The sequence below is a fragment of the Papio anubis genome, chromosome 6, assembly GCF_008728515.1.
Source record: "Papio anubis isolate 15944 chromosome 6, Panubis1.0, whole genome shotgun sequence".
NCBI lineage: Eukaryota > Metazoa > Chordata > Mammalia > Primates > Cercopithecidae > Papio > Papio anubis.
In genome coordinates this window covers 100,108,278-100,135,135 of record NC_044981.1, presented here as the reverse complement: position 1 = coordinate 100,135,135, position 26,858 = coordinate 100,108,278, and the positions used below count along the sequence as shown (strand labels likewise).

The window sequence follows — 26,858 nt, the reverse complement described above, 5'->3', positions numbered from 1 at the left end:
CACAATGTCACCTTAGCTTTGCTGAAGTTGTATGTGAATTAGTTTATCTGCATTGAAGTGATCTTTCTTCTGCATATAGATTCTTAATAATATATTATTTTGTATTTATTTCAATAGGAACAACTTTTCAGCCTAATAGCAACTCTTACGTAAATCCTGATCACTTGAACTATTTTCGGTTTGCTGGGCAGATCTTGGGATTAGCATTGAACCATAGGCAGCTGGTCAATATTTACTTCACACGATCCTTCTACAAGCACATTCTTGGTATGGCTCTATTATTATTTCTGTAGACATTTATTGATATTGTTTTCCTTTCAGTTTGAGGAAAACTAGATAAGCAGTAGCATTTTGGGTAAGATAATTTTTATTTTGATTGGAGACCATCTATATATGTAAGGCATTTGAGGTTTGAAGGAGAAAAAAAATGACCTACCTTTTTTTTTCCAAACACTTTCAGCTAAGTTAGTTTTTTTTTTCAATTTTAGTGTGTGTATGTTTATGCTAAGAATACATTTCAATATGAATATACTTAAGATAATTGGCACTTTTGAAGTTTATAATAACTTCCTGAATAGCTATTTCAAAGAAAGATTACATTGTAACAATGTGAAAGAAACACAGGCTTAATTTAACAGACTTTCAAATTCAGGAATCCATTTAAAATATGCTGTGAATAGGATTATATTATATTTTGCAGTTTTACAGAATATCTGTAGAGGGCAGTATTTTACCATTAAATAGATAAGGGAAGGCAGAAACAGACTATAACTGTTGTATGTTTGCATTTTTTAGGTATTCCTGTAAATTACCAAGATGTGGCATCCATTGATCCAGAATATGCCAAAAATTTGCAATGGATTTTAGATAATGATATAAGTGATCTGGGTCTAGAACTAACTTTTTCTGTTGAGACTGATGTATTTGGAGCAATGGAAGAGGTGCCTTTGAAACCTGGGGGTGGGAGTATTCTTGTGACACAAAATAACAAAGTGAGTATTTCAGTTTTTACCTTAACCATTGTTTGTAACTTGGCTCTGATAGTTTGCTAGTTACTCTAAATTCTTCTGGCGCTTGTAGAAAAACTACAGTATCATAACAGATAAAACATTTAAGTTAATAAAACCATCAAATGTTAGATTTTGAATTAGAAAGGATTATTTTGATAATTGTGCTAGCTGTGCTGAGGTGGTTCCTAAAAAAGTCTAGAGCACTTCAGCTGATAATATAAATTGGGCATACACATTTTGAGAAATTTGATTAGAAATGTAAACTTTAATGAAGATAATATTTGCAAAAATTGCTCTTTCATGTTTTTAAAGTGTGATATTAAATAATTCTAATAGAGAAAAGAAATGCCAGTGTTTAAGCTTTCCACATACTTTTGGGATCCAGTAATTTTGTTCGACCTTTTGATATTTTTTTGACTTTATAACTTGATTATTTATTTATTGAGATGAAGTCTCACTCTGTCGCCCAGGCTGGAGTGCAGTGGTGTGATCTCGGCTCACTGCAACCTCTGCCTCCTGGGTTCAAGCGATTCTCCTGCCTTGGCCTCCTCAGTAGCTGGGATTATGGGGGTGCACCACCATGCCCAGATAATTTTTGTATTTTTAGTAGAGACGGGGTTTCACCATGTTGGCCAGGCTGGTCTCAAACTCCTGACCCCAGGTGATCTGTCCGCCTCAGCCTCCCAAAGTGCTGGGATTACAGGTATGAGCCACCACGCCTGGCCTTCTTTTTATTTATTATTACATCTCCTCTATACGTTTTATTTAAAAATCTTTGCATGTGTTTTAAATTTCACTGTTCAAAGTCATAATATGACTTTAAGATTTAATACGGTTTGATGTTTTAATATGTTATATGGGATATTTGGAATTAGAAAATATCGTATAATTTCTAGTTCTGTTGCTTACAAGTAGCAACTTCTGGTTAAACAATGCTGAACTCCCCTTTTTTAAGCTGAATTATAATTCCAAGACATCTTCAGAATCAATTAGCTATAAGAAACAATGTTCACTGAGCCATTTTTAAAACTATAGATTTAGTAAAATGTGGATTATTTTAAAAAGGGTTATGTTTAACAATTCTTCGAATTCAGTTTTCTGTAGAGTTGGGATAATAGTACCTCCCATACAGAATTGTTATTAGCATTTTGTAAAATGGAAAACACAACACAAAAATTAGTTGTATTGGGTAGTTTTCTATAAAAATAGGTTCTTAGTTTCAGATATATAAAGGGAATTAGAAACTTATTAGCAAGCTACGTAATTTTACCTTTTGAAACTTAAGATACTATAGTATACAAAAAAAATGAGATTGAATTCTTGGAAATAAAGTCAGGAGCTGAGTTCTTTCACATTCATACTTAGAAATTTTAAATTCTACTCTCTCATTTTACACGAAATGACACTAGGCCTAAAGAATTAGTTTCAAAACTGGGGCCAAAACCCAAGCCTCCTAATTTCAAGTCTAATGTTCTTCATACTGTATGCAAAATTAGTTGTGTCGAGGAAGAACTTACTTGATTTTTAATGTAAATCATGTTAAGCTGTAGAAGATTACAATAGTAAAACACTTAAATTAATATTTAAACCTATATGATTTGCCAGTGAATGAAAATATTTTTAGAATCTTTTTTTAGATTGTTCACCTTGTAGCATGTTTATTTTTTTATTTTACACTGGAGACCTACCCTCCGTTAAGGGTAATGAAGTCACAGAATCTTTATTAAGCAAATGATTGTCTTTGATAAGAGAACTATAAACATGATTCTTATCTGTGAATACTATATCTGGGTGAGATTTGTCACTCCTTTCAGTTATATTTTATATGACAAAGTAGAAAGATCCAGTAACAATGATATTCCAGTGCTTTGGGAGGCAGAGGGATTGCTTGGGGCCAGGAGTTCCAGACAAGCCTGGGCAACATAGTGAGACCTCGTCTCTACAAAAAATAAAAAAAATTAGCCAGGCTTAGTTTTATGTGACTACAGTCCTAGCTATTCTGAAGGCTGAGGTGGGAGGATCACTTGAGCCCTGGAGCTCAAGGCTACAATGAGCCAAGATGACACCACTGCCCTCCAGCCTGAGTAACAGAGCAAGATCCTGTCTCTTAAAAAAGAAAAAAAATGTTTGTATGAGGTATATCTATATTTGTACTTGCATCTCCTAGCAGCACCCCCTCGTACTGTGACATGATTTTTGTTTAGATTTTTAAAATATTGTTAATTTTTTTATATTTGTGTATTTTAATGAAATCTAGAAAGAAGGAAAATATTGACTAAATAAGAATAAGAATATGCTCACATTCCTCAATGTGAGCCTTCACATTCTTCAATATACCCTTCATTGTGCATCTCACCAGAGGCGGGAATACTATTTTAATATTAAAGAACTTGAAACTTTAGTTTCTCAGTTTAATACTTTATATATTTACATTTTGTTTAATTGCTTGTGATTAGAGGCTAACTTTTTTAAATAATTAGGAGTGTTAATAGCAGGGTCTTGATTATTAATGTTATACATTCTCAGCTTTCATTTTTTTTGGTATAAACATTTCTTGCAATAAATTGAGCCTCTTTTTTCTAATGTTACCAGTATAGTAATTGTGTATCAAATTATTGAGGTTTCAACATATAGTGCTTATTTAATAAGCAACCTGATTCATATAAAACTCTTAAAAATCTTTAGAAACACATCACATTTTACCTTGCTTAAAATTGTTAAGATATTCAATTTACAAAATGTTACTTTAAAATTTTCAAACCCTGTTTCTTAGAAATACTATTGATTTTTGGTTCTTTTTTTTTTTTTTGCTTATACATTCTGTTATGAACTTTTCTGTTTCTTTAGAGTCAGCTTTTTACTTTATAGGTAGAAAGTTTTTTCGTCATGTTTAGAGTTCAACTTTTGTAATTTTGAACTATTGAACCTTAAATGACTTGCTAAACTTGTTAGAGGGCCTGTGTAAACTGATCTCCACGTGGGGGAGGCACTTATTCCCAAGTTTTATTAAAAGACTTTGGTGATTATAAAGTGAAACTAAATAGATGAAAATACCTTTAATTTAAAAAGCAATATGTTAAATAAATACAAGTAATATAGGCAGATGTATATATATATTAGTTCCACATTTGAAATAGAATCTCTTAGTTAGAATATGGCCTCTTTTGCTCATATTTTCAATTCTAGTGTTTAAAATTGAAGCTATACGGGTTTAAATGTTAGCTTCACTTTTATAATATTAGTCATAAAGTTCTTCCAGACTGGGAGGAAAAAAAAGAAGATAGGAGTAAGATGGAATGGGGCAGGATATCAGGGAATGGATGAAGTGGTATGGAAGTTGAATTACAGAGGTGAAACATTAAGCAGTCAAGTAGGAGTAAGGATGGGAAAAAGGAAATGCTTTGGGCTTACAGGAAGGCACAGAGGTGACAGAGCATGCTGTGTTTGGGAAACCACAAGTAGATCAGAGTTGTGGAGCTTAGCTTAGATTGTAAAGTAAGCAAGTAGAAAAAGATGATGTGGGGAAGGGAGAAAGTGGCCAAATTCTGAAAGACTTTGCATCCACAAGTAGTACTTTGAAAATTATTCTGAAGTCTGTGGAGATGATTGCAGATGTTAAAGAGGGAAGTGACATGATCAAATTTCAGTTAAAAAAAAAAGAAAGAAACAACCAAACTCAGCTTTGAGTGTGAAGAATGGGTTGAAATGGGGTGGTACTGGAGTCAGGACAACTGAGAGGAGGCTGTGGCATTTTGGTTTGGGGAAGCATGCATGAGGAATTATGTAAGGCAAGTGGCAGTGAAGATGGAGAAAATGGGATAGCTTTTAAGCTTTTGAGGATAATAGAATTTATAGAACTTGGTAATCGGGAAGATGAGAAAGAGGAAGGACTCAAGGATAACTGTCACTGTTGTGGATTGGGCCACCTAATGTCTGATAGTGTTGTCATCCTACTCTTCATCAACTTCATTATCATTAGTTCTGTTTTTTAGTGATAATAATTACTACTTATTGAGTACTTTGTGTGTTTCATATATCTGAACCATGTTCTTTGTGTTTCTCATTTCCTGTAACAGCCTCTTGAGATAGCTATTTCTCTCTATTTAGTGTGGAAACAGCCTTAATATTAAAACATTTGACATTTATTAGGTTTTTATAATGTGCTAGGCACTGTTTGATGTGCCTTATGGGTATTATACTTAACTTTGTGAGGTGGAGATACCCCTTTCTACATGTGAGGAAACAGAAGCGTATAGGAGCTAAGTAGCTTTCTCCATGCAGTCTGCAAATTTCAAGCCTGCTTGTGCAGGGGCCATCCTAGTCTTCTCTGTATGGTTCCAATATTAGCATATGTGCTGCTGAGGCAAGCACTCAAGCCTGCTTGTAACTACAACACTGCTTTTCTTTAGAAATTAAATAACTGCCCAAGGGCACAAAACTTGTAACTGATGTTTTCTTATTTTAAATGGATGTCTGTAAGACAGTGTAACTGCTAGGTTTCTCATTTACTAAGGCAGTGAATATGAGCAAAGTAGCAGATACAAATTTAGTATGTTTTGTCGATTTCATTTTAATATGGTTTTATTGCTAGTCTTATATGATTAAATTTTTAATGCTAGCTTTGCATGATTTATTTAACATACACTTTTAATGCACATACAAGCACAAAATACAGACTTTTATCCATAGATTATTGACTTAAAGTGGATTCTTTATATGCATCTTTAGAAAAGTATACAGGTTGAGCATCCATAATTCAGAGTACCCCAGAGTCTGAAACTTCTTGAGTACTGACATGAAGCCATAAGTGGTAAATCCCATACTTGATCTCGTATGACCGGGGGCACTCAGAACACAAGCATACAACATACAGTTCTTTCAGCATCCCCAAAGGGAAAAAGACCCTCCCAGCCCCCTTGTGCTGCATATATATTTTTCCTTCAACACACCAAGATTCCCTCATGCAAGCATGCCCACAAGGGTAATAAAATGACACACGTGCAGGATGGATATGCCAAGCGCTGGTTCCCCACAGTGCCCCATGTGGGGCCAAGTCCTGTGTGCATTTGTGCATTACTCACATATTTTATTTTATTTTGCTTATATTCTGTTCTGTGGTGCAGAGATATTGTTGGGAATGTCAAAAAGGCCTGCAGATACCCCTGTGGGTAACAGTGACAGGAAAAAGAGGGAGCATTTGTCTTTATCCATAGCACAGAAAGTCAAGCTGTTGGAGAAACTGGACAGCGATATAAATGTGAAATGTCCTACAGAAGAGTATGGTGTTGGAATGACCACACTATATGACTTGAAGAAACAAAAGAATAAACTATTGAAGTTTTGTGCCAAACTTGATGAAAAGAAGTTAATGAAAAATAGAATAACACTGCATAAAGCTAAAACTGAAGATCTCAATTACGTATTTAAAGAGTGGATTTGTCAGCATAACAGTAAACATATGCCACTTAATGGTATGCCGATCATAAAACAAGCAAAGATCTATCATAATGAAGTGCAGATTGAAGGGAACTGTGACTTTTCAACAGGCTGGTTGCAGAAATTTAAGAAAAGACATGATATTCATTTTTTAAAGATTTGTGGCAATAGAGCTTCTGCTGATCACAAAACAGGGGTGAAATTCATTGAGGAATTTGCCATGGTCATTGCTGATGAAAATCTGATGCCAGAACAAGTCTATATTGCTGTTAAAACATCACTGTTTTGTTGTTGTTGACTCAGAAGGACACTGACTACAGCTAATGAGACAGCCCCTACGGTGATTAAGGCTACCAAGGACAGAATAAATGTGCAGGGATGTGCTAGTGCAACCTGCAAATGTTTAAGTGTAAATTTGTTGTGATAGGAAAAAGCTTGTGTTCTCAATCTCTTCAAGGAATGAATTTCTTACCAGTCCATTATTATGCTAGCAAAAAGGCATGGATCACCAGGGAAAATACTTTATACCAGTGGCTTGTGTTTACTGCAGGGAAGCTGGACTGCATGATGACTGCAAGACTTTGTTATTCCCAAACAACTGCTCTGCTCATCATCCAGCTGAAATTCTCATCAAAAATAATGTTTTTGCCATGTACTTTCCCTCAAATGTGACTTCATTAATTCAGCCATGTGACTGAATCAGTCACATTAGATCAATGAAAAATAAATATAACATTTTATTGCATAGACTGCTAGCATCAGTGAACAGAATTGTAATTATGCAAGGTTTTCAAAGGGAGTTTAATATGAAGGATGTTGTATATGCTGTTGCCAGTGCTTGGAACACAGTGAGTAAAGACACAATTGTGCATGCCTGGCATAATCTCTGGCCTGCAACTATGTTCAGTGATGTTGATGAGCAAAGGTGTGACTTTGAAGGATTCTATATGTCAAGTGAAAGAAACGATGTCTGACTACCCTACATATCCAAAAAAATATACCTTCAGAGTTTGTTAGTGAGCAGAAAGAAGTGGATATTGAACAAGTTTGTAACACTGGTTATGAGGCTCCAATTGCTCATTCATTGATGATGAAATAACCAAAATTGTTCTGAATGAAGGTGGTGGTGATAATAGTGATGATGAAGATAATGTTAAAACTGAAGAAGTGCCTATAGTTGACATGGTGAAAATACGGCATTCACAACAACAAGAAATCATGTTAGTTTATAAAATCAAAGAGAGGTTTCTAAGGCAAACACCATTGTTAATGAGGCAGATAACCCTAGAGGAAACATTTAAAAATTCATACAGCAGAATGACTCCTCATTCCTAGAAGACCCACTTGCTGTTCTCTCAATTGCTTCTTCTCACCTTAAAACATAAAATAGTGTACAGACCGGGCACAGTGGCTCACACCTGTAATCCCAGCACTTTGGGAGGCCGAGGTGAGTGGATCACCTGAGGTCGAGTTTGAGACCAGTCTGACCAACATGGTGAATCTCCGTCTCTACTAAAAATACAAAAATTAGCTGGGCATGGTAATGCATGCTTGTAATCCCAGCTTCTCGGAAGGCTGAGGCAGGAGAATTGCTTGAACCCAGGAGGCAAAGGTTGCAGTGAACCGAGATCACAGCGCCACTGCACTCCAGCCTGGGCAACACAGTGAGACTCTGTCTCAAAAAAAAAAAAGTAAATAAAAAGCGGTGTACAGTACTTTTTTTTTTCTCCAAGATAAAGTCTTGCTGTGTCACCCAGGCTGGAGTGCGGTGGTGTGATCTCTACTCACTGCAACCTTTGCCTCCTGGGTTCAAGCAGTTCTGCCTCAGCCTCTCAAGTAGCTAGGATTATAGGCGCCCACCACCACACCTGGCTAATTTTTGTGTTTTTAGTAGGAATGAGTTTTCACCATCTAGGCCAGGCTGGTCTCGATATCCTGACCTCAAGTGATCCTCCCACCTCAGCCTCCCAAAGTGCTGGGATTACAGGCATGAGCCACTGAGCCTGACCTACAGTACCTTCTAATCAAAACAAAGCATTCCAAGTGGAGACGGAAAGCCTGCTGTTTTTTGTTGCTTCTGTTTAACAGCTGGCACAGATATTCTGGTGATGCCTCTGTGCTGCTTTAGCTACCCTGAACATGTGATGTTTTTCACTGTATTAATGGTATGCTTTTTTTATTTTTTATTTATTTTTTTAACCATTAAATAGTTAGGTGTGAGTAAGTATAAGAAAATGGTTGCTTATTGGTAGCAGGTAAATTCGGTCAGGAATGATGGTAATGTCAAACAACCACAGATTGTGTCCACATGGGTGGCTGAGATAGTGATGCCTTTACTTTCTGATGGTTCAATGAAACAAATTCATGTAATTTAGACTTGGGTGTCGTTCCCAAGATAACTCATTTTGTATATACAGATATTCCAAAATCCAAAACACTTTGAAATCTGAAATGCTTGTGGTCCCAAGCATTTTGGATAAGGGATACTCAATCTGTACTATGAGATTTGTTTTTTTACTACTCTGAAAACTTTTAAAACAGATAGTGTAAGTCTACAGTTTTTCATGTTGAGTATACGTGTGTGTTATTAGGTGGATTTGAATGATTTTTTGGTATCTTCCGGTCAACAATGAAAACACATTTTCCTTGCATTTTAGATAGTATATTCTAGAAATTCACTTTAAAAATCACCAAATCTATAAAATGGTAACCTGATCAGTATTTTCTTTTTTATTTGCTGGGAAATTTTTTATTTCTTATTTGACTGATTCTTTTTTTTTTTTTTTGACGGAGTCTTGCTCTGTCGCCCAGGCTGGAATCTGTCATTGGTGTGATCTCGGCTCACTGCAAGCTCTGCCTCCCAGGTTCATGCCATTCTCCTGCCTCAGGCTCCTGAGTAGCTGGGACTACAGGTGCCTGCCACCACGCCTAGCTAATTTTTTGTATTTTTAGTAGAGATGAGGTTTCACTGTGTTAGCCAGGATGGTCTTGATCTCCTGACCTCGTGATCCGCCCGCCTCGGCCTCCCAAAGTGCTGGGATGACAGGCATGAGCCACCACACCTGGCCTTTTTAAAAAAATTATACTTTAAGTTCTGGGTTACAGGTGCAGAATGTGCAGGTTTGTTACATAGGTATACACGTGCCATGGTGGTTTGCTGCACCCATCAGACCCTCACCTACTTTAGGTATTTCTCGTAATGTTATCTCTCCCCTAGCCCCCCACCCCCAGCAGGCCCTGGTGTGTGATGTTCCCCTCCCTGTGTCCATGTGTTCGCATTGTTCAACTCCCACTTATGAGTGAGAACATGCGGTATTTGATTTTCTGTCCTTGTGATAGTTTGCTGAGAATGATGGTTTCCAGCTTCATCCGTGTTCCTGCAAAGGACATGAACTCATTTTTTATGGCTGCATACTATTCCCTGGTGTATATGTGCCACATTTTCTTAATCCAGTCTATCATTGATGGACATTTGGGTTGGTTCCAAGTATTTGCTATTGTGAACAGTGTCGCAGTAAACATAAGTGTGTATGTGTCTTTATAATGGCATGATTTATAATCCTTTGGGTGTATGCCCAGTAATGGGATTGCTGGGTCAAATGGTATTTCTAGTTCTAGATCCTTGAGGAATCGCCACACTGTCTTCCACAATGGTTGAACTAATTTATACTCCCACCAAAGTGTAAAAGTGTTCCTGTTTTTCCACAGCGTCTCCAGCATCTGTTGTTTCCTGACTTTTTAATGTTTGCCATTCTAATTGGTGTGAGATGGTATCTCATTGTGGTTTTGATTTGCATTTCTCTGATGACCAGTGATGATAAGCATTTTTTCATGTCTGTTGACTGCGTAAATGTCTTCTTTTGAGAAGTGTCTGTTCATATCCTTTGCCCATTTTTTATTGGGGTTGTTTTTTTCTCGTAAATTTGTTTAAGTTCTTTGTAGAGTCTGAATATTAACCCTTTGTCAGATGGATAGATTGCAAAAATTTTCTCCCATTCTGTAGGTTGCCTGTTCACTCTGATGGTAGTTTCTTTTGCAGTGCAGAAGTTCTTTAATTAGATCCCATTTGTCAATTTTGGCTTTTGTTGCCATTGCTTTTGGTGTTTTAGACATGAAGTCTTTGCCCATGCCTATGTCCTGAATGGTATTGACTAGGTTTTCTTGTAGAATTTTATGGTCCTGCCGGGCGCGGTGGCTCAAGCCTGTAATCCCAGCACTTTGGGAGGCCGACACGGGCGGATCACGAGGTCAGGAGATCGAGACCATCCTGGCTAACACGGTGAAACCCCGTCTCTACTAAAAAATACAAAAAACTAGCCGGGCGCGGTGGCGGGCGCCTGTACTCCCAGCTACTCGGGAGGCTGAGCCAGGAGAATGGCGGGAACCCGGGAGGCGGAGCTTGCAGTGAGCTGAGATCCGGCCACAGCACTCCAGCCTGGGCGACAGAGCGAGACTCCGTCTCAAAAAAAAAAAAAAAAAGAATTTTATGGTCCTAGGTCTTATGTTTAAGTCTTTGATCTATCTTGAGTTGATTTTTGTATAAGGTGTAAGTAACGGGTCCAGTTTCAGTTGTCTGCATATGGCTAGCCAGTTTTCCCCAAACCATTTATTAAAAAGGGAATCTTTTCCATTGCTTGTGTGTGTCAGGTTTGTCAAAGATCAGATGGTATTAGATGTGTGGTGTTACTTCTGAGGCATCTGTTCTGTTCCATTGGTCTATATATGTGTTTTGGTACCAGTACCTTTCTGTTTTGGTTACTGTAGCCTTGTAGTATAATTTGAAGTCTAGTAGCGTGATGCCTCCAGCTTTGTTCTTCTTGCCCAGGATTGTCTTGGCTATGCGGGCTCTTTTGTGGTTCCATGTGAAGTTTAAAGTAGTTTTTTCCAGTTCCGTGAAGAAAGTGAATGGTAGCTTGATGGAGATAGCATTGAATCTATAAATTACTTTGGGCAGTAAGGCCATTTTTACAATATTGATTCTTCCTATCCATGAGCATGGAATGTTTTTCCATTTGTTTGTGTCCTCTCTTACTTCCTTAAAGCAGCGGTTTGTAGTTCTCCTTGAAGTTCTTCACATCCCTTGTAAGTTGTATTCCTAGGTATTTTATTCTCTTAATAGCAATTGTGAATGGGAGTTCACTCATGATTTGGCTCTCTGTTTGTCTGTTACTGGTGTATAGGAATGCTTGTGATTTTTACACATTGATTTTGTATCCTGAGACTTTGCTGAAGTTGCTTATCAGCTTAAGGAGATTTTGGGCTGAGACAATGGGGTTTTCTAAATATACAATCATGTCATCTGCAAACAGAGACAATTTGATTTCCTCTCTTCCTATTTGAATACCCTTTATTGCTTTCTCTTGCCTGATTGCCCTGGCCAGAATTTCTAATACTATGTTGAATTGGAGTGGTGAGTGATGGCATCCTTGTCTTGTGTGAGTTTTCAAAGGGAATGCTTCCTGTTTTTCCCTATTCAGTATGATATTGGCTGTGGGTTTGTCATAAATAGCTCTTACTATTTTGAGATACATTCCATCAATTCTTAGTTTATTGAGAGTTTTTAGCATGAAAGGCTGTTGAATTTTGTCGAAGGCCTTTTCCGCATCTATTGAGATAATCGTGGCTTTTGCCGTTGGTTCTGTTTATGTGGATTACGTTTATTGATTTGTGTGTGTTGAATCAGCCTTGCATCCCAGGGATGAAGCTGACTTGATCGTGGTGGATAAACTTTTTGATGTGCTGCTGGATTTGGTTTGCCAGTATTTTATTGAGTATTTTTGCATTGATTTTCATCAGGGATATTGGTCTGAAATTCTCTTTTGTTGTGTCTCTGCCAGGTTTGGTGTCAGGATGATGCTGGCCTCATAAAATGAGTTGGGGGGATTCCCTCTTTTTCTATTGATTGGAATAGTTTCAGAAGGAATGGTACCAGCTCCTCTTTGTACCTCTGGTAGAATTCGGCTGTGAATCCGTCTGGTCCTGGACTTTTTTTTGGTTGGTAGGCTATTAATTATTGTCTCAATTTCAGAACCTGTTATTGATATATTCAGAGATTCAACTTCTTCCTGGTTTAGTCTTGGGAGGTTGTATGTGTCTAGGAATTTATCCATTTCTTCTAGATTTTCTGGTTTATTTGCATAGAGATGTTTATAGTATTCTCTGATGGTAGTTTGTATTTGTGTAGGATTGTTGGTGATATCCGCTTTATAATTTTATTGCATGTATTTTATTCTTCTCTTTTTCTTCTTTATTAGTCTTGCTAGTGGTCTGTTTATTTTGTCGATCTTTTCAAAAAACCAGCTCCTGGATTTATTGATTTTTTTGAAGGGTTTTTCATATTCCTATCTCCTTCAATCCTGCTCTGATTTTAGTTATTTTTTGTATTCTGCTAGCTTTTGGATTTGTTTGCTCTTGCTTCTCTAGTTCTTTTAATTGTGATGTTAGGGTGTTGATTTTAGATCTCGCCTGCTTTCTCTTGTGGGCGTTTAGTGCTATAAATTTCCCTCTACACACTGCTTTAAATGTGTCCCAGAGATTCTGGGACGTTGTGTCTTTGTTCTCATTGGTTTCAACGAACATTTTTATTTCTAACTTACTTTCATTATTTACCCCGTAGTCATTCAGGAGCAGGTTGTTCAGTTTCCATGTATTTGTGCGGTTTTGAGTGAGTTTCTTAATCCTGTGTTCTAATTTGATTGCACTGTGCTCTGAAAGACAGTTTATTGTGTTTTCTGTTGTTTTACATTTCCTGAGGAGTGTTTTACTTTCAATTATGTGGTCAGTTTTAGAAAAAGTGCAGTGTGGTGCTGAGAAGAATGTATATTCTGTTGATTTAGGGTGGAGAGTTCTGTAGATGTCTATTAGGTCTGCTTGGTACAGAGCTAAGTTCAAGTCCTGGATAACCTTGTTAACCTTCTGTCTCGATCTGTCTAATATTGACAGTTGGGTGTTAAAGTCTCCCATTATTATTGTGTGGGAATCTAAGTCTCTTTGTATGTCTCTAAGGACTTGCTTTATGAATCTGGGTGCTCCTGTATAGGGTACATATATATTTAGGATATTTAGCTCTTCTTGTTGCATTCATCCCTTTACCATTATGTAATGCCCTTCCTTGTCTGTTTTGATCTTCTTTGGTCTAATGTCTGTTTTATCAGAGATCAGGATTACAACCCCTGCTTTTTTTTTTTTTTTTTTTGCTTTCTATTTGCTTGGTATATCTTCCCCCATCCCTCTTTTTTGAGCCTTCGTGTCTTTGCAGGTGAGATGGGTCTCCTGAATACAGCACGCTGATGTGTCTTGACTCTTTATCCAATTTGCCCGTCTGTGTCTTTTAATTGGGGCATTTAGCCCATTTACGTTTAAGTTGTATTGTTATGTGTGAATTTGATCCTGTCATTATGAAGCTAGCTGGTTATTTCACCTGTTAATTGATGCAGATTCTTCATAGCGTCGATGGTTTTCACAGTTTGGCTTGTTTTTGCAGTGACTGGTACCAGTTGTTACTTTCCATGTTTAGTGCTTCCTTCAGGAGCTCTTGCAAGTCAGGCCTGGTGGTGACGGAGTCTCTCAGCATTTGCTTGTCTGTAAAGGATTTTATTTCTCTTTCACTTATGAAGCTTAGTTTGGCTGGATATGAAATGCTGGGTTGAAAATTCTTTTCTTTAAGAATACTGAATATTGGACCCCACTCTCTTCTGGTTTGTAGGGTTTCTGCAGAGAGATCCACTGTTAGTCTGATGGGCTTCTCTTTGTGGGTAACCTGACCTTTCTCTCTGGCTGCCCTTAACATTTTTTCCTTCATTTCAACCTTGGTGGATCTGACAATTAATGTCTTGGGGTTGCTCTTCTTGAGGAGTATCTTTGTGGTGTTCTCTGTATTTCCTGAATTTGAATGTTGGCCTGCCTTGCTAGGTTGGGGTTCTCCTAGATAATATCCTGAAGAGTGTTTTCTTTTTTTTAAAAATTATACTTTAAATTCTAGGGTACATGTGTGCAACATGCAGGTTTGTTTACATATGTATACTTGTGCTGCACCCATTAACTCGTTATTTACATTAGGTATATCTCCTAATGCTATCCCTCTCCTCTCCCCGCACCCCACGACAAGCCCCAGTGTGTGATGTTCCCCTTCCTGTGTCCAAGTGTTCTCATTGTTCAGTTCCCACCTGTGAGTGAGAACATGCGGTGTTTGGTTTTCTGTTCTTGCGATAGTTTGCTGAGAATGATGGTTTTAGTTTGCTGAGAATGATGGTTTCCAGCTGCATCCATGTCCCTACAAAGGACACAAACTTATCCTTTTTTATGGCTGCATAGTATTCCATGGTGTATATGTGCCACATTTTCTTAATCCAGTCTGTCATTGATGGACATTTGGGTTGGTTCCAAGTCTTTGCTATTGTGAATAGTACTGCAATAAACATACGTGTCCATGTGTCTTTACAGCAGCATGATTTATAATCCTTTGGGTATATACCCAGTAATGGGATGGCTGGGTCAAATGGTATTTCTAGTTCTATATCCTTGAGGAATCACCACACTGTCTTCCACAATGGTTGAACTAGTTTACAGTCCCACCAACAATATAAAAGTGTTCCTATTTCTCCATATCCTCTCCAGCACCTGTTGTTTCCTGACTTTTTAATGGTTGTCATTCTACCTGGTGTGAGATGGTATCGCATTATGGTTTTGATTTGCATTTCTCTGATAGCGAGTGATGATGAGCATTTTTTCATGTGTCTGTTGGCTGCATAAATGTCTTCTTTTGAGAAGTGTGTGTTCATATCCTTTGCCCACTTTTTGATGGGGTTGTTTTTTTCTTGTAAATTTGTTTGAGTTCTTTGTAGGTTCTGGATATTAGCCTTTTGTCAGACGGGTAGATTGCAAAAATTTTCTCCCATTCTATACGTTGCCTGTTCACGAAGAGTGTTTTCTAACTTGGTTCCATTCTCCCGGTCACTTTCAGGCGCACCACTCCAACATATACTTGGTCTTTTCACATAGTCCTGTATTTCTTGGAGGCTTTGTTAGTTTCTTTTCTTTTTTTCTCTAATCTTGTCTTTTCACTTTATTTCATTAATTTGATCTTCAATCCCTGATATCTTTTCTTGGACTTGATCGAATCGGCTATTGAAGCTTGTGTATGCTTTACAAATTTCTCATACTGTGGTTTTCAGCTCCATCAGGTCATTTAAGCTCTTCTCTACACTGGTTATTCTAGTTAGCCATTCATTTAGCCTTTTTTTCAAGGTTTTTAGCTTCCTTGTGATAGGTTAGAACATGCTCCTTTAACTTGGAGAAGTTTGTTATTACCGACCTTCTGAAGCCTACTTCTACCAGTTCATCAAACTCATTCTCTATCCAGTTTTGTTCCGTTGCTGGCTAGGGGTTGTGTTCCTTTGGAGGCAAGGAGGTGTTCTGGTTTTTGGAATTTTCAGCCTTTCTGCTCTGGTTTCTCCCCGTCTTTGTGGTTTTATCTTCCTTTGGTCTTTGATGTTGGTGACCTATGAATGGGGTTTTGGTGTAGATGTCCTTTTTGTTGATGTTGTTGCTCTTCCTGTTTGTTAGTGTTCATTCTAACAGACAGGCCCCTTAGCTGCAGGTCTGTCGGAGTTTGCTGGAGGTCTACTGCAGACCCTGTTTGCCTGGGTATCACTCGCGGAGACTGCAGAACAGCAAATATCGCTGCCTGTTCCTTCCTCTGGAAGCCTCGCCACAGAGGGGCACCCGCCTGTGTGAGGTGTCCAGTCAGGCTACACAGGAGTCAGGGACCCACTTGAGGAGGCAGTCTGTCCATTCTCAGAGCTCAGATGCCATGCTGTGGGAACCACTGCTCTCTTCAGAGCTGTCAGGCAGGGATGCTTAAGTCTGGAGTAGCTGTCTGCTGCTTTTTGTTCAAATATGTCCTGTCCCCAGAAGTGGAATCTAGAGAGGCAGTAGGCCTTGCTGAGCTGTGATGGGCTCCGCCCAGTTCGAGCTTCCCTGCCTCTTTGTTAATACTGTGAGCATAGAACCTCCTACTCAAGCCTCAGCAATGGCGGACACCCCTTTCCCCACCAAGCTCCAGTGACCCAGGTCGATCTCAGACTGCTGTGCTGGCAGCAAGCAAGGCTCCATGGGCATGGGACTCTCTGAGCCAGGCACAGGAGGGAATCTCCTGGTCTGCTGATTGCGAAGACCGCGGGGAAAACGGATTATTTGGGCAGGAGTGTACCATTCCTCCAGGTACAGTTAGTCACAAGTTCCCTTGGCTAGGAAAGGGAAATCCCCTGACACCTTGCGCTTCCTGGATGAGGTGACACCCTGCCCTGCTTTGTCTCGCCCTCCGTGGGCTGCACCCACTGTCCAACCAGTCCCAATGAATTGAACCACTCACCTCAATTGGAAATGCAGACATCACCCATCTTCTGTGTCAGTCTCGCTGGGAGCTGTAGACCAGAGCTGTTCCTACTCGGCCATCTTGGAAGCGACTCTTCGATCACTATTTTCAGTGACTGAATTTGTTCTAATGAAACTGAAGTAATCAGATTTTTATCAGACGATCAATTCTTATAACTACTTTGTGACTTCAGTAATAAGTGTATACTGATAAAGAATAAATTGTTGAAAAATGTTACATCTTTAAAAAGTGCCTCTCCTTTTTCTTGTATCTATGTACAATTATGTCATGTAAAAGAAACATGACATAATTTTGAGTTCCCATTGGAGGAATTTTTTTTTGTTTTTTGGAGATGGAGTCTCGCTCTGTCACCCAGGCTGGAGTGCAGTGGCACGATCTCAGCTCACTGCAACCTCCACCTCCCGGGTTCAAGTGATTCTCCTGCCTCAGCCTCCTGAGTAGCTGGAATTATAGGCGCATGCCACCACACCCAGCTAATTTTTGTATTTTAGTAGACACGGGGTTTTACCGTGTTGGCCAGGCTGGTCTCAAACTCCTGACCTCAGGTGATCTGCCTGCCTCGGCCTCCCAAAGTGCTGCAATTACAGGCATGAGTCACCACATCCAGCCTTGATTCTAGTATTTTATGCCTTCAAAAACTCAGGTGGGAGCAAATATGATTTTCCTAGGATATGCCATCTGTTAGAGATGAAAGATACCCTACCGCCAACTGTTATCAGCTCTTTATCTTTTAAAAATGTTTATTTTTAATTGTAAGTGGACAAATTATAGTTGTATTTATGGGGCAAAAGTGATTTTGTGTCTTAGGAGTACAGTGTGGATTAATTAAATCAAGCTAATTAACATATTCATCACTTCAACTGTAGTGGACCCTTGGTATCCCTGGGAGTTTGGTTCCAGAATTCTGTTTATCAAAATCCACGGATGCTCAAGTACCTTTTAGAATGTGGTGTGGTATTTGCATGTAATCTACATACATCCTTCTAATACCTAATACAATATAAATGCTGTGTAAATAGTTGTTATAATATATCGTTTATGGAATAATGACAAGGCAGAAGGTCTGTACATGTTCAGTGCAAATGTAACCATCCATTTTTTTCCCCTGAATGTTCCTGTCTTGAATTTGGTTGAATCCATAGATGCAGAACCCACGGATACAGAGGGCTGACATTAATCATGTTTTTTGATGTTGAGAATATATAAACTTTTAATTATCTTAGAATGAAGTGAGATGATAGGCTTGGTTTATATTTAATGTTTAGTCATGCAACTCTTTGTGCCAGTGTTTTATGGACTAATTGTCATCTACATGTGCACACTCTTTCCTTTTAAAAGCATATATGCAATACTTGGGATAGTTATGCAAAGGCCTAAAGTCGCTTGGGTACGTTCATAAGCAGTGGAAGTGTAGCTCATGTATTTCTTTTTTTTTTTATTTTCTTCAACTTCTATTTTAAGTTCAGGGGGTACATGTGCAGGATGTGCAGGTTTGTCACCTAGTTAAACGTGTTCCATGGTGGTGTGCTGCACAGATCAACCCATCACCTAGGTATTAAGCCCAGCATCCATTAGCTATTCTTCTGGATGTTCTGCTGACCCCCATTCTCCCACTCTGACAGGCCCCACTGTGTGTTGTTCCCTCCCATGTGTCCATGTGTTCTCATCATTAAGCTCCCACTTCTGTAAGTGAGAGCATGTGGTATTTGGTTTTCTGTTCCTGCATTAAGTTTGCTGGGGATAATGGCTTCCAGTTCTGTGTCCCTGCAGAGGACATGATCTGGTTCCTTTTTATGACTGCATAGTATTCCATGGTGTATATGTACTACATTTTCTTTATCCAATCAGTCTATCACTGATGGGCTTTTAAGTTGATTCTATGTCTTTGCTATTGTGAATAGTGCTGGAGTGAACATACACGAACATGTATCTCCACAGCAGAATGATTTGTATTCATTTGCGTATATACCCAGTAATGGGATTGTTAGGTCAAATGCTATTTCTGCCTCTAGGTCTTTGAGGAATCCCCATACTGTCTTCCATAGTGATTGAACTGATTAATTTACATTCTCACCAACAGTGTAAAAGGGTTCCCTTTTCTCTGCAACCTTGCCAGCATCTGTTGTTTTTTGACTTTTTAATAGTAGCCATTCTGACTGGCATGAGATGGTATCATTGTGGTTTTGATTTGTATTTCTCATGATCAATGATGTTAAACTTTTTTCCATATGTTTGTTGGCCACATGGCCACTTCTTTTGAGAAGTGTCTGTTTATGTCATCTGCTCACTTTTTAATGGGGTTGTTTTTTTTCTTGTAAATTTCAGTTCCTTGTAGACTCTGATATTAGACCTTTGTCAGATGAATAGATTGCAAAAATGTTCTGCCATTCTGTAGGTTGTCTGTTCACTCTGATAGTTACTTTTGCTGTACAGAAGCTCTTTAGTTTAAATAGGTGCCATTTGTCAATTTTTGCTTTTGTTGCAATTGCTTTTAGTGTATTCATCATGAAATCTTTGCCTGTGCCTATGTCCTGAATGGAATTGCCTAGATTTACTTCTAGGGTTTTTATAGTTTGGAGTTTTACATTTAAGTCTTTAATCCATCTTGAGATATGGTGTAAGGAAGGGGTTCGGTTTCAATTTTCTGCACTCAGCCAGCACTCAGCACCATTTGTTAAACAGGGAGTCTTTTCTCATTGCTTTTGTTGAGTTTGTCAAAGATCACATGGTGGTTGTAGGTGTGTGATCTTATTTCTGAGTTCTCTATTCTGTTCCTTGGTCTATGTGACTGTATCCTTGTATAGTTTGAAATCTGGTAGCACGATGCCTCCAACTTTGTTCTTTTTGCTTAGGATTGCCTTAGCTATTTGGGCTCTTTTTTGGTTCCATATGAATTTTAATGTAGTAATTTCTAATTCTGTGAAAAATGCCAATTGTAATTTAATGGGAATAGCATTGAATCTATAAATTACTTTGGGCAGTATGGCCATTTTCACAATCTTGATTCTTCCTATCCATGAACATGGAATGTTTCTCCATTTGTTTGTGTCCTCTGTGATTTCTTTTGAGTAGTGGTTTATAGTTCTCCTTGAAGAGGTCCTCATTTTCCTTATTAAGCTGTATTCCTAGGTATTTTATTCTTTTGGTAGCAGTTGTGAATGGGAGTTCATTCATGATTTGGCTGTCTGCTTGCCTGTTGTTGGTGTATAGGGATGCTAGCAATTTTTGCACATTGATTTTATATCCTGAGACTTTGCTGAAGTTACTTATCGCTTAAGAAGCTTTTTGGCCTAGATGATGAGGTTTTCTAGCTATAGGATCATGTCATCTGCAAATAAAGATAATTCAGCTTCCCCTCTTCCTATTTGAATACCTTTATTTCTTTCTTTTGCTTGATTGCTCTGGTCAGAATTTTTAATACTTTGTTGGATAGGAGTGATGAGAGAGGGCATCCTTGTCTAGTGCTGGTTTTCAAGGAGACTCCTTTCAGCTTTTACCCATTCAGTATGATGTTGATTATGGGTTTGTCATAGATGTCTCTTACTATTTTGAAGTATGTTCTTTCAATGTCTAGTTTATTGAGAGTTTCTAACATGAAAGGATGTTGAATTTTATTGAAGGCCTTTTCTGTGTGTATTGAGATAATCATGTGGTTTTTGTCTTTAGTTCTGTTTATGTGATGAATCACATTTATTGATTTGCATATGTTGAACCAACCTTGCATTCTGGTGATGAAGCAGACTTGATCATGGTGGATAATCTTTTTGATGTGCTGCTGGATTTGATTTGCCAGTACTTTATTGAGGATTTTTTGCATTGATGTTCATCAGGGATATTGGCCTGAAGTTTTCTTTTTTTGTTGTGTCTCTGCCAGGTTTTGGTATCAGGATGATGCTGGCCTCATAAAATGAGTTAGGGAGGAGTCCCTTTTTTTTTCCCCAGTTTTTTGGAATAATTTCAGTAGAAATGGTACCAGCTCTTTTTTGTACATCTGGTGGAATTCAGCTGTGAATCCAGCTGGTCCTGGGCTTTTTTTTAGTTGGTAGGCTATTTATTACTGCCTCATTTCAGAACTCATTATTTTTGATCTATTCAGAGATTCAGTTTCTTCTTGGTTCAGTCTTGGGAGGGTGTATGTGTCCAGGAGTTTATCCATTTCTTCTAGATTTTCTGGTTTATGTGCATACAAGTATTTACAGTATTCTCTGATGGTTGGTTGTTTATTTATTTATTTATTTTGAGATGGAGTCTTGCTCTGTTGTTCGGTCTGGAGTGCAGTGGCGTGACCTCAGCTCACGACAACCTCTGCCTGCCAGGTTCAAACAATTCTCCTGCCTCAGCCTCACGAGTAGCTGAGACTACAGGCATGCACCACCATGCCTGGCTAATTTTTTTGTGCTTTTAGTAAAGAAGAGGTTTCACCATGCTGGCCTGGCTGTTCTAGAACTCCTGACCTTGTGATCCACCCGCCTTAGCCTCCCAAAGTGCTGGGATTACAGGTGTGAGCCACCGTGCCTGGCCAGTTTATATTTCTTTGGGGTCAGTGGTGATATCTACCTTATAATTTCTAATTGTGTTTATCTCATTCTTTTCACTTTTCTTCATTAGTTTAGCTAGAGGTCTATCTTATTTTATTAATGTTTTCAAAAAATCAGCTCCTGGATTCATTGAATTTTTTGAAGGGTTGTTTTGTGTCTCTGTCTTCTTCAGTTCACCTCTGATCTTGGTTATTGTCTTCTGCCAGCATTGGGGTCTGTTTGCTCTTGGCTCTCTAGTTCTTTAGTTGAGATGTCAGGTAGTTAACTTGAGATCTTTCTAGCTTTTTGATATGGGCATTTAGTGCTATAAATTTCCCTCTTAACACTGCTTTAGCTGCATCCCAGAGATTCTGGCACATTGTCTCTTTGTTCTCATTAGTTTCAGATAACTTCTTGGTTTCTCCCATAATTTTGTTGTTTACCCAAGAGTCACTCAGGAGCAGGTTGTTCAATTTCTATGTAGTTGTGTGGTTTTGAGTGAATTTCTTAATCGTGAGTTCTAATTTGATTGTGCTGTGGTCTGAGAGACTGTTTGTTATGATTTCATTTCTTTTGCATTTGCCAAGGAAAGTTTTACTTCTGATTATGTGATCGATTTCAGAATAAGTGTCATGTGGTGATGAGAAGAATGTATATTCTGTTGAATTTGGGTGGGAAGTTCTGTAGATATCTATCAGGTCCAGTTGATATGGAGCTGAGTTCAGGTCCAGAATATATTTGTTAAATTTCTGTCTTGATGATCTAATATTGTTAGTGGGGTGTTAAAGTCTCTCACTATTATTGTGTGGGAGTCTAAGTCTCTTTGCAGTTCTCTAAGCACTTGTTTTATGAATTTGGGTGCTTCTGTGTTGGGTGCGTATATATTTATGATAGCTCTTCTTGTTGATTGAACCTTTTACCATTATGTAATGCCCTTGTCTTTTTTTTAATCTTTGTTGGTTTAAAGTCTCTTTTGTCAGAATCTAGGGTTGCAACTCCTGCTTTTTTCTGTTTTCCATTTGCTTGGTAAATTTCCCTCCATCCCTTTGTTTAGAGCTTGTGTGTGTCTCTTGAGGATAGCATACTGATGGGTCTTGGCTCTTCATCCAGCTTGCCATTCTTGGTCTTTTAATTGGGGCATTTAACCCATTTACATTTAACGTTAGTATTGTTATGTATGAATTTGATCCTGTCTTGATGATGCTAGCTGGTTATTTTGCTGGCTTGGTTTATGTGATTGCTTCATAGTGTCACTGGTCTGTGTACTTCAGTGTGTTTTTGTAGTGGCTGGTAACAATTTTTCCTTTCCATATTTAGTTCTTTTTTCAGGAGCTCTTGTAAGGCAGGACTGGTAGTAACAAATTCCCTCACCTTTCACTTGTCTGAAAAGGAACTGATTTCTCCTTTGTTTATAAAGCTTAGTTTGGTCAGATATGAAATTCTCAGTTGGAAATTCTTTTCTTTAAGAATGTTGAATATTGGCCACCAGTCTCTTCTGGCTTGCAGGGTTTTTGCTGAGAGGTTTGCTGTTAGTCTGATGGATTTCCCTTTGTAGGTGACCTGGCCTTTGTCTCTGGCTGCCCTTAACAGCTTTTCTTTCATTTGGACCTTGGGGATCTGGTGGCCTTGGGGAATCTGATGGGAAGACACATCTGATTATATGTCTTGAGGTTGATCTTTTTGTGGAGTATCTTACTGGGGTTCTCTGCATTTCCTGAATTTGAATATTGGCCTGTCCTGATAACCTGGGGAAGTTCTCCTATATGATATTCTGAAGTATGTTTTCCAACTGGGTTCCATTCTCCTTATCTCTTTCAGATACCCCAATCAGTTGTAGGTTTGGTGTCTTTACATAATCCCATATTTCTTGGAGGTTTTATTCATTCCTTTTTGTTCCTTTTTCTCTATTGTTGTCTGCCTGTCTTATTTTGGAAAGATAGTCTTCAAGCTCTGAGGTTCTTTCCTCCGCTTGGTCTGTTCTGCTGTTGATACTTGTAATTTTGTTGTGAAGTTCTCAAGTTGTGTTTTTCAGCTCCATCAGGTCTGTTACGTTCCTCTCTAAACTGACTGTTGTGGCTACCAGCTCCCGTATTGTTTTATCATGATTCTTAGCTTCTTTGCATTGGGTTAAAGCATGCTCCTTTAGCTCAGTGTAGTTTATTATTACCCACCTTCTGAAGCCTATTTCTGTCAATTCAGCCATCTCAGCCTCAGACCAGTTCTGTGCTTTTGCTGGAGAGGCGTTGCGGTCGTTTGGAGGAGAAGAGGCACTCTGGCTTTTTGAGTTTTCAGCATTTTTGTGTTGATTCTTTCTAATCTTTTTGGCCTTAATCTACCTTTGTTCTTTGAGGTTGCTGACCTTTAACTGAGGTTTTTGTGGAGTCTTTTTGTTGATGATGTTGTTTTCTGTTCATTTGTTTTTCTTTTAGTAGTCTGGCCACTTTACTGTATGTCGGGCTGCTGTGGTTTGCCGGGGGTCCTCTCCAGACCCCAGTTGCCTTGGTTTCTCCCATACCTGGAGGTATCAGCAGAGAAGGCCATGAAGCAGCAAAGATGGCAGGCAGGTCCTTCCTCTGGAAGCTCTGTCCCAGGGGGTAGGTACTTACCTGTTGTTGGCCTGCATGCACCTATAAGAGGTAGCTGGAGACCCCTGTTGGGACAAGTCACAAGGAATGGGATCAGGGACTTGCCAAAAGAAGCAGTCTGGCTGCTTTTTGGTAGAGCGTATGTGCTGCATTAAAGGGGACACTACCTTTTCTGTACCGCCTGTATTCTCCAAAGCCGGCAGACTGGAGCAGCTGAGTTGACTGAACCCCAGACATGGCAGTCACCCCTCGCCCCCGGAGCTCGGTCCCAGTGAGATGCCAAAGCTCTGCCCTTAGAACCCTTAGCCAGTGTATTTCTATACGACATGAACACTTGAAATGTTAATGGGTAACAGTAGTGGGTGTTTATAGTAATATTCGTATTGTCAAGATAATATTAATTTGTTTTATTCTGTTTGAAGATGTACTGTTTAGCGAGGCAGGGAAACATTTTAGAAGCAATTTGACTTAGATTTTTCCATTAAACACAGCTATCTTTCAACTATTTGAAAAACTCTTATATTACTGAAAAATTAAGGGTTTATGATAGCTAGGATTTCATTATTTTATTGAAAAATAATTTAGTGCAACTGCCATTCACATTTAAATTACTTAATTAGCATGAAGACTGGGATGTGAAGGAACTGATTTTCACAAATTGATATCAATAGCTATGAAGTGGGTTACTGAGATACATGTGGAAAATAACAAATACTAAAAGAAATGGAAGGAAAAGTGTGATGAAAGTATATTTGTAAAAATTAATTTAAAAATAGACTGTAGAAGGAAATAATAGGAATTAATTGGTAAAAAAAAGAATATATATTATTCTGATAGATATGGAATGCAATTAAAATAGGTAACGTTCACATGAGCAATTCATAAATCTTTTATTTGTATGCTTCATGACTTGTTAAGGTCTTCCACAGAGATTATTGAGTCGCACTTTAAGATTGTAAAGCCAGAACCTCTTGGGAAAAAGTCTTTTTAGGGAAGAGTAGGGTCTTTCCTGGCATCTTAAAAAACACAGATGCATAATTAATTATATGAATGGGGCAGAAAACTTTTAGTACATCCAGTGAACAATGTTAGTGAGAGTAGACATAAACTAAAATATAATCATGTGCTAATGCAGATATCACTGCTATAATCACTATAAAATATTTTATATATGTTATTTCTCGGGTTGGACTCTAGAAATTTAGTGTATGTTTCTGTTTGACTGTTGGGTACACATTTCTGTCTCCCTCTCTATAATAACTGCCTGTATGTGACTTGTAGCTGATTAATTCCTATGTAATAGAGAAAAACTTGCACCTTTGGTTGGTGGGAGGTGGGATTTGGGGTGAGACTAGATTGAATAGCAGAGATGGTAGCTTTCCTTGTGTTAAATTGTACAAGGAGCCACACAGGGTTTCGGGAGAGCTGTGAGGAGTCTACTGTGACACTTTTGTAGCTCTGAGGGCTGTGAAGAGTTCATAGCTAGCAGTCATACAGAACTTGCTGGCTCAGTGCCTTTTTTTTTGGTCTTTTTTCCCCATTTTTTGTTTGATTGGGTTTTTTGTTTGTTTGTTTGTTTCTGAACAGAGCGTCAGATGAGTGCCAAAAAAAGAATAAAGGAAGAGGGCTAAAACAGACTTTCTTCCCTGTTAGGGTCTTAATTCCTGGTAGGTGGGAGCTATATACCTGCTACAGCATATTGTTTTTAACTCACAAAGTTTCACTTATACGGATTTAAAAACTGTGTAAATGATAACATCTCATAGTTTGTATATGTATACACACACATACTCTTTCTCTCTGTATATAATTCATTTTGTTCTAAGCCAAAATACAGTTTTTAAATTACCAGTTAACTTCTTAAATTTTTTTTCTTTAAGAGACAGGATCTTGCCCTGTTGCCTGGGTTGGAGTGTGGTGGCACGGTCATAGTTCACTGCATACTTGAACTCCTGGACTCAAGCAATGTTTCCACCTCAGCCTCCCCTAGTAACTGGGAATACAGGCATGTGCCACCATGCCCTCTGCTCATTACCAGTTAAATTTTAAGTAACAATATTTTCTATGGTTATGATGTATATTAAAATAAAATGAGTGAATACATAGCTTACCTTAACTCAGAATTAAATTGGCTATGCTACAAAGAGCCATTTTATCAAGTTCTAAGTATGTGTTAAGTGAATTTGATGATGGTGTGCATTCATTCATGACATACTTTTTGAATACTTTCAAAGTGGCAGCCACTTTTTAGGAGTTGGTATATATCCGGGTAAAACAAAGCCCCTGTGTGCAGAGAGATTACATTCTAATGAGACATTTCAATGAGAATGACCTAGAAGTATAAACACACTGGGGCCCGGACAAGTTTGTGTTTTGGAAATAGCCAGAAGGCTGGTGAAACTAGAATAAGTGAATGAATGAACTAGGGGGAGAATGAAAGAAGTGAGATCAGAGAGCAAAGCTGAGGCCAGATCATTTGGGGCCTTAGAGACTAGGAAAGGAATTTGGATGTTACTCCAGATGTCACGAGAAGTCATTATAGGGTTTTAAGCAAGAGAGTTGCCTGATCTGAGTTATTTACATATACATACACACACACACATACATATCTGTGTGTATATATACATATATATTTTTTAAAATCACTCTGGCTGAGATGTGGAGAAGCATCAGTACAGGGGCAAAAATGGAAACAGGGACACCAGATGTTGCAGTAATTCAGATGAGAAGTAATGATAGCTTGGACCAGGGTACTGAAATGAAGGTAGTGAGACAAGGTCAGATTGAAAATAGTTTTTTAAAGGTAAATCTGATAGTATCAGCTGAAATAGGGTGTGAGAGAAGTCATGGATGATTGATTCCCTAGAATTTTTGCCTGAACAGCTTAGTGAATGGTGGCTTGCTGATTTGCTGA

The 26,858-nt window shown here is 38.4% G+C and overlaps 1 protein-coding gene and 1 pseudogene across 15 annotated transcripts in view; one reads left to right on the top strand and one right to left on the bottom strand.

Annotated features, from left to right (window-relative positions):
• Nucleotides 1-26,858, top strand: part of HACE1 (HECT domain and ankyrin repeat containing E3 ubiquitin protein ligase 1) — a 128,931-nt gene that overhangs the window by 85,174 nt on the left and 16,899 nt on the right. For 14 of the 15 annotated variants that reach the window (XM_003897956.3, XM_009205747.3, XM_021937642.2 and 11 more), the window contains 2 exons: nt 118-267; nt 796-992. In XM_003897956.3, coding sequence (XP_003898005.1) covers nt 118-267; nt 796-992 — 347 coding nt within the window. Of the gene's footprint in view, nt 1-117; nt 268-795; nt 993-25,531; nt 25,822-26,858 lie in introns of those variants that run through there. The other variant, XM_009205752.4, reaches the window with a different exon arrangement.
• Nucleotides 5,311-5,381, bottom strand: LOC116275534 (annotated as a pseudogene).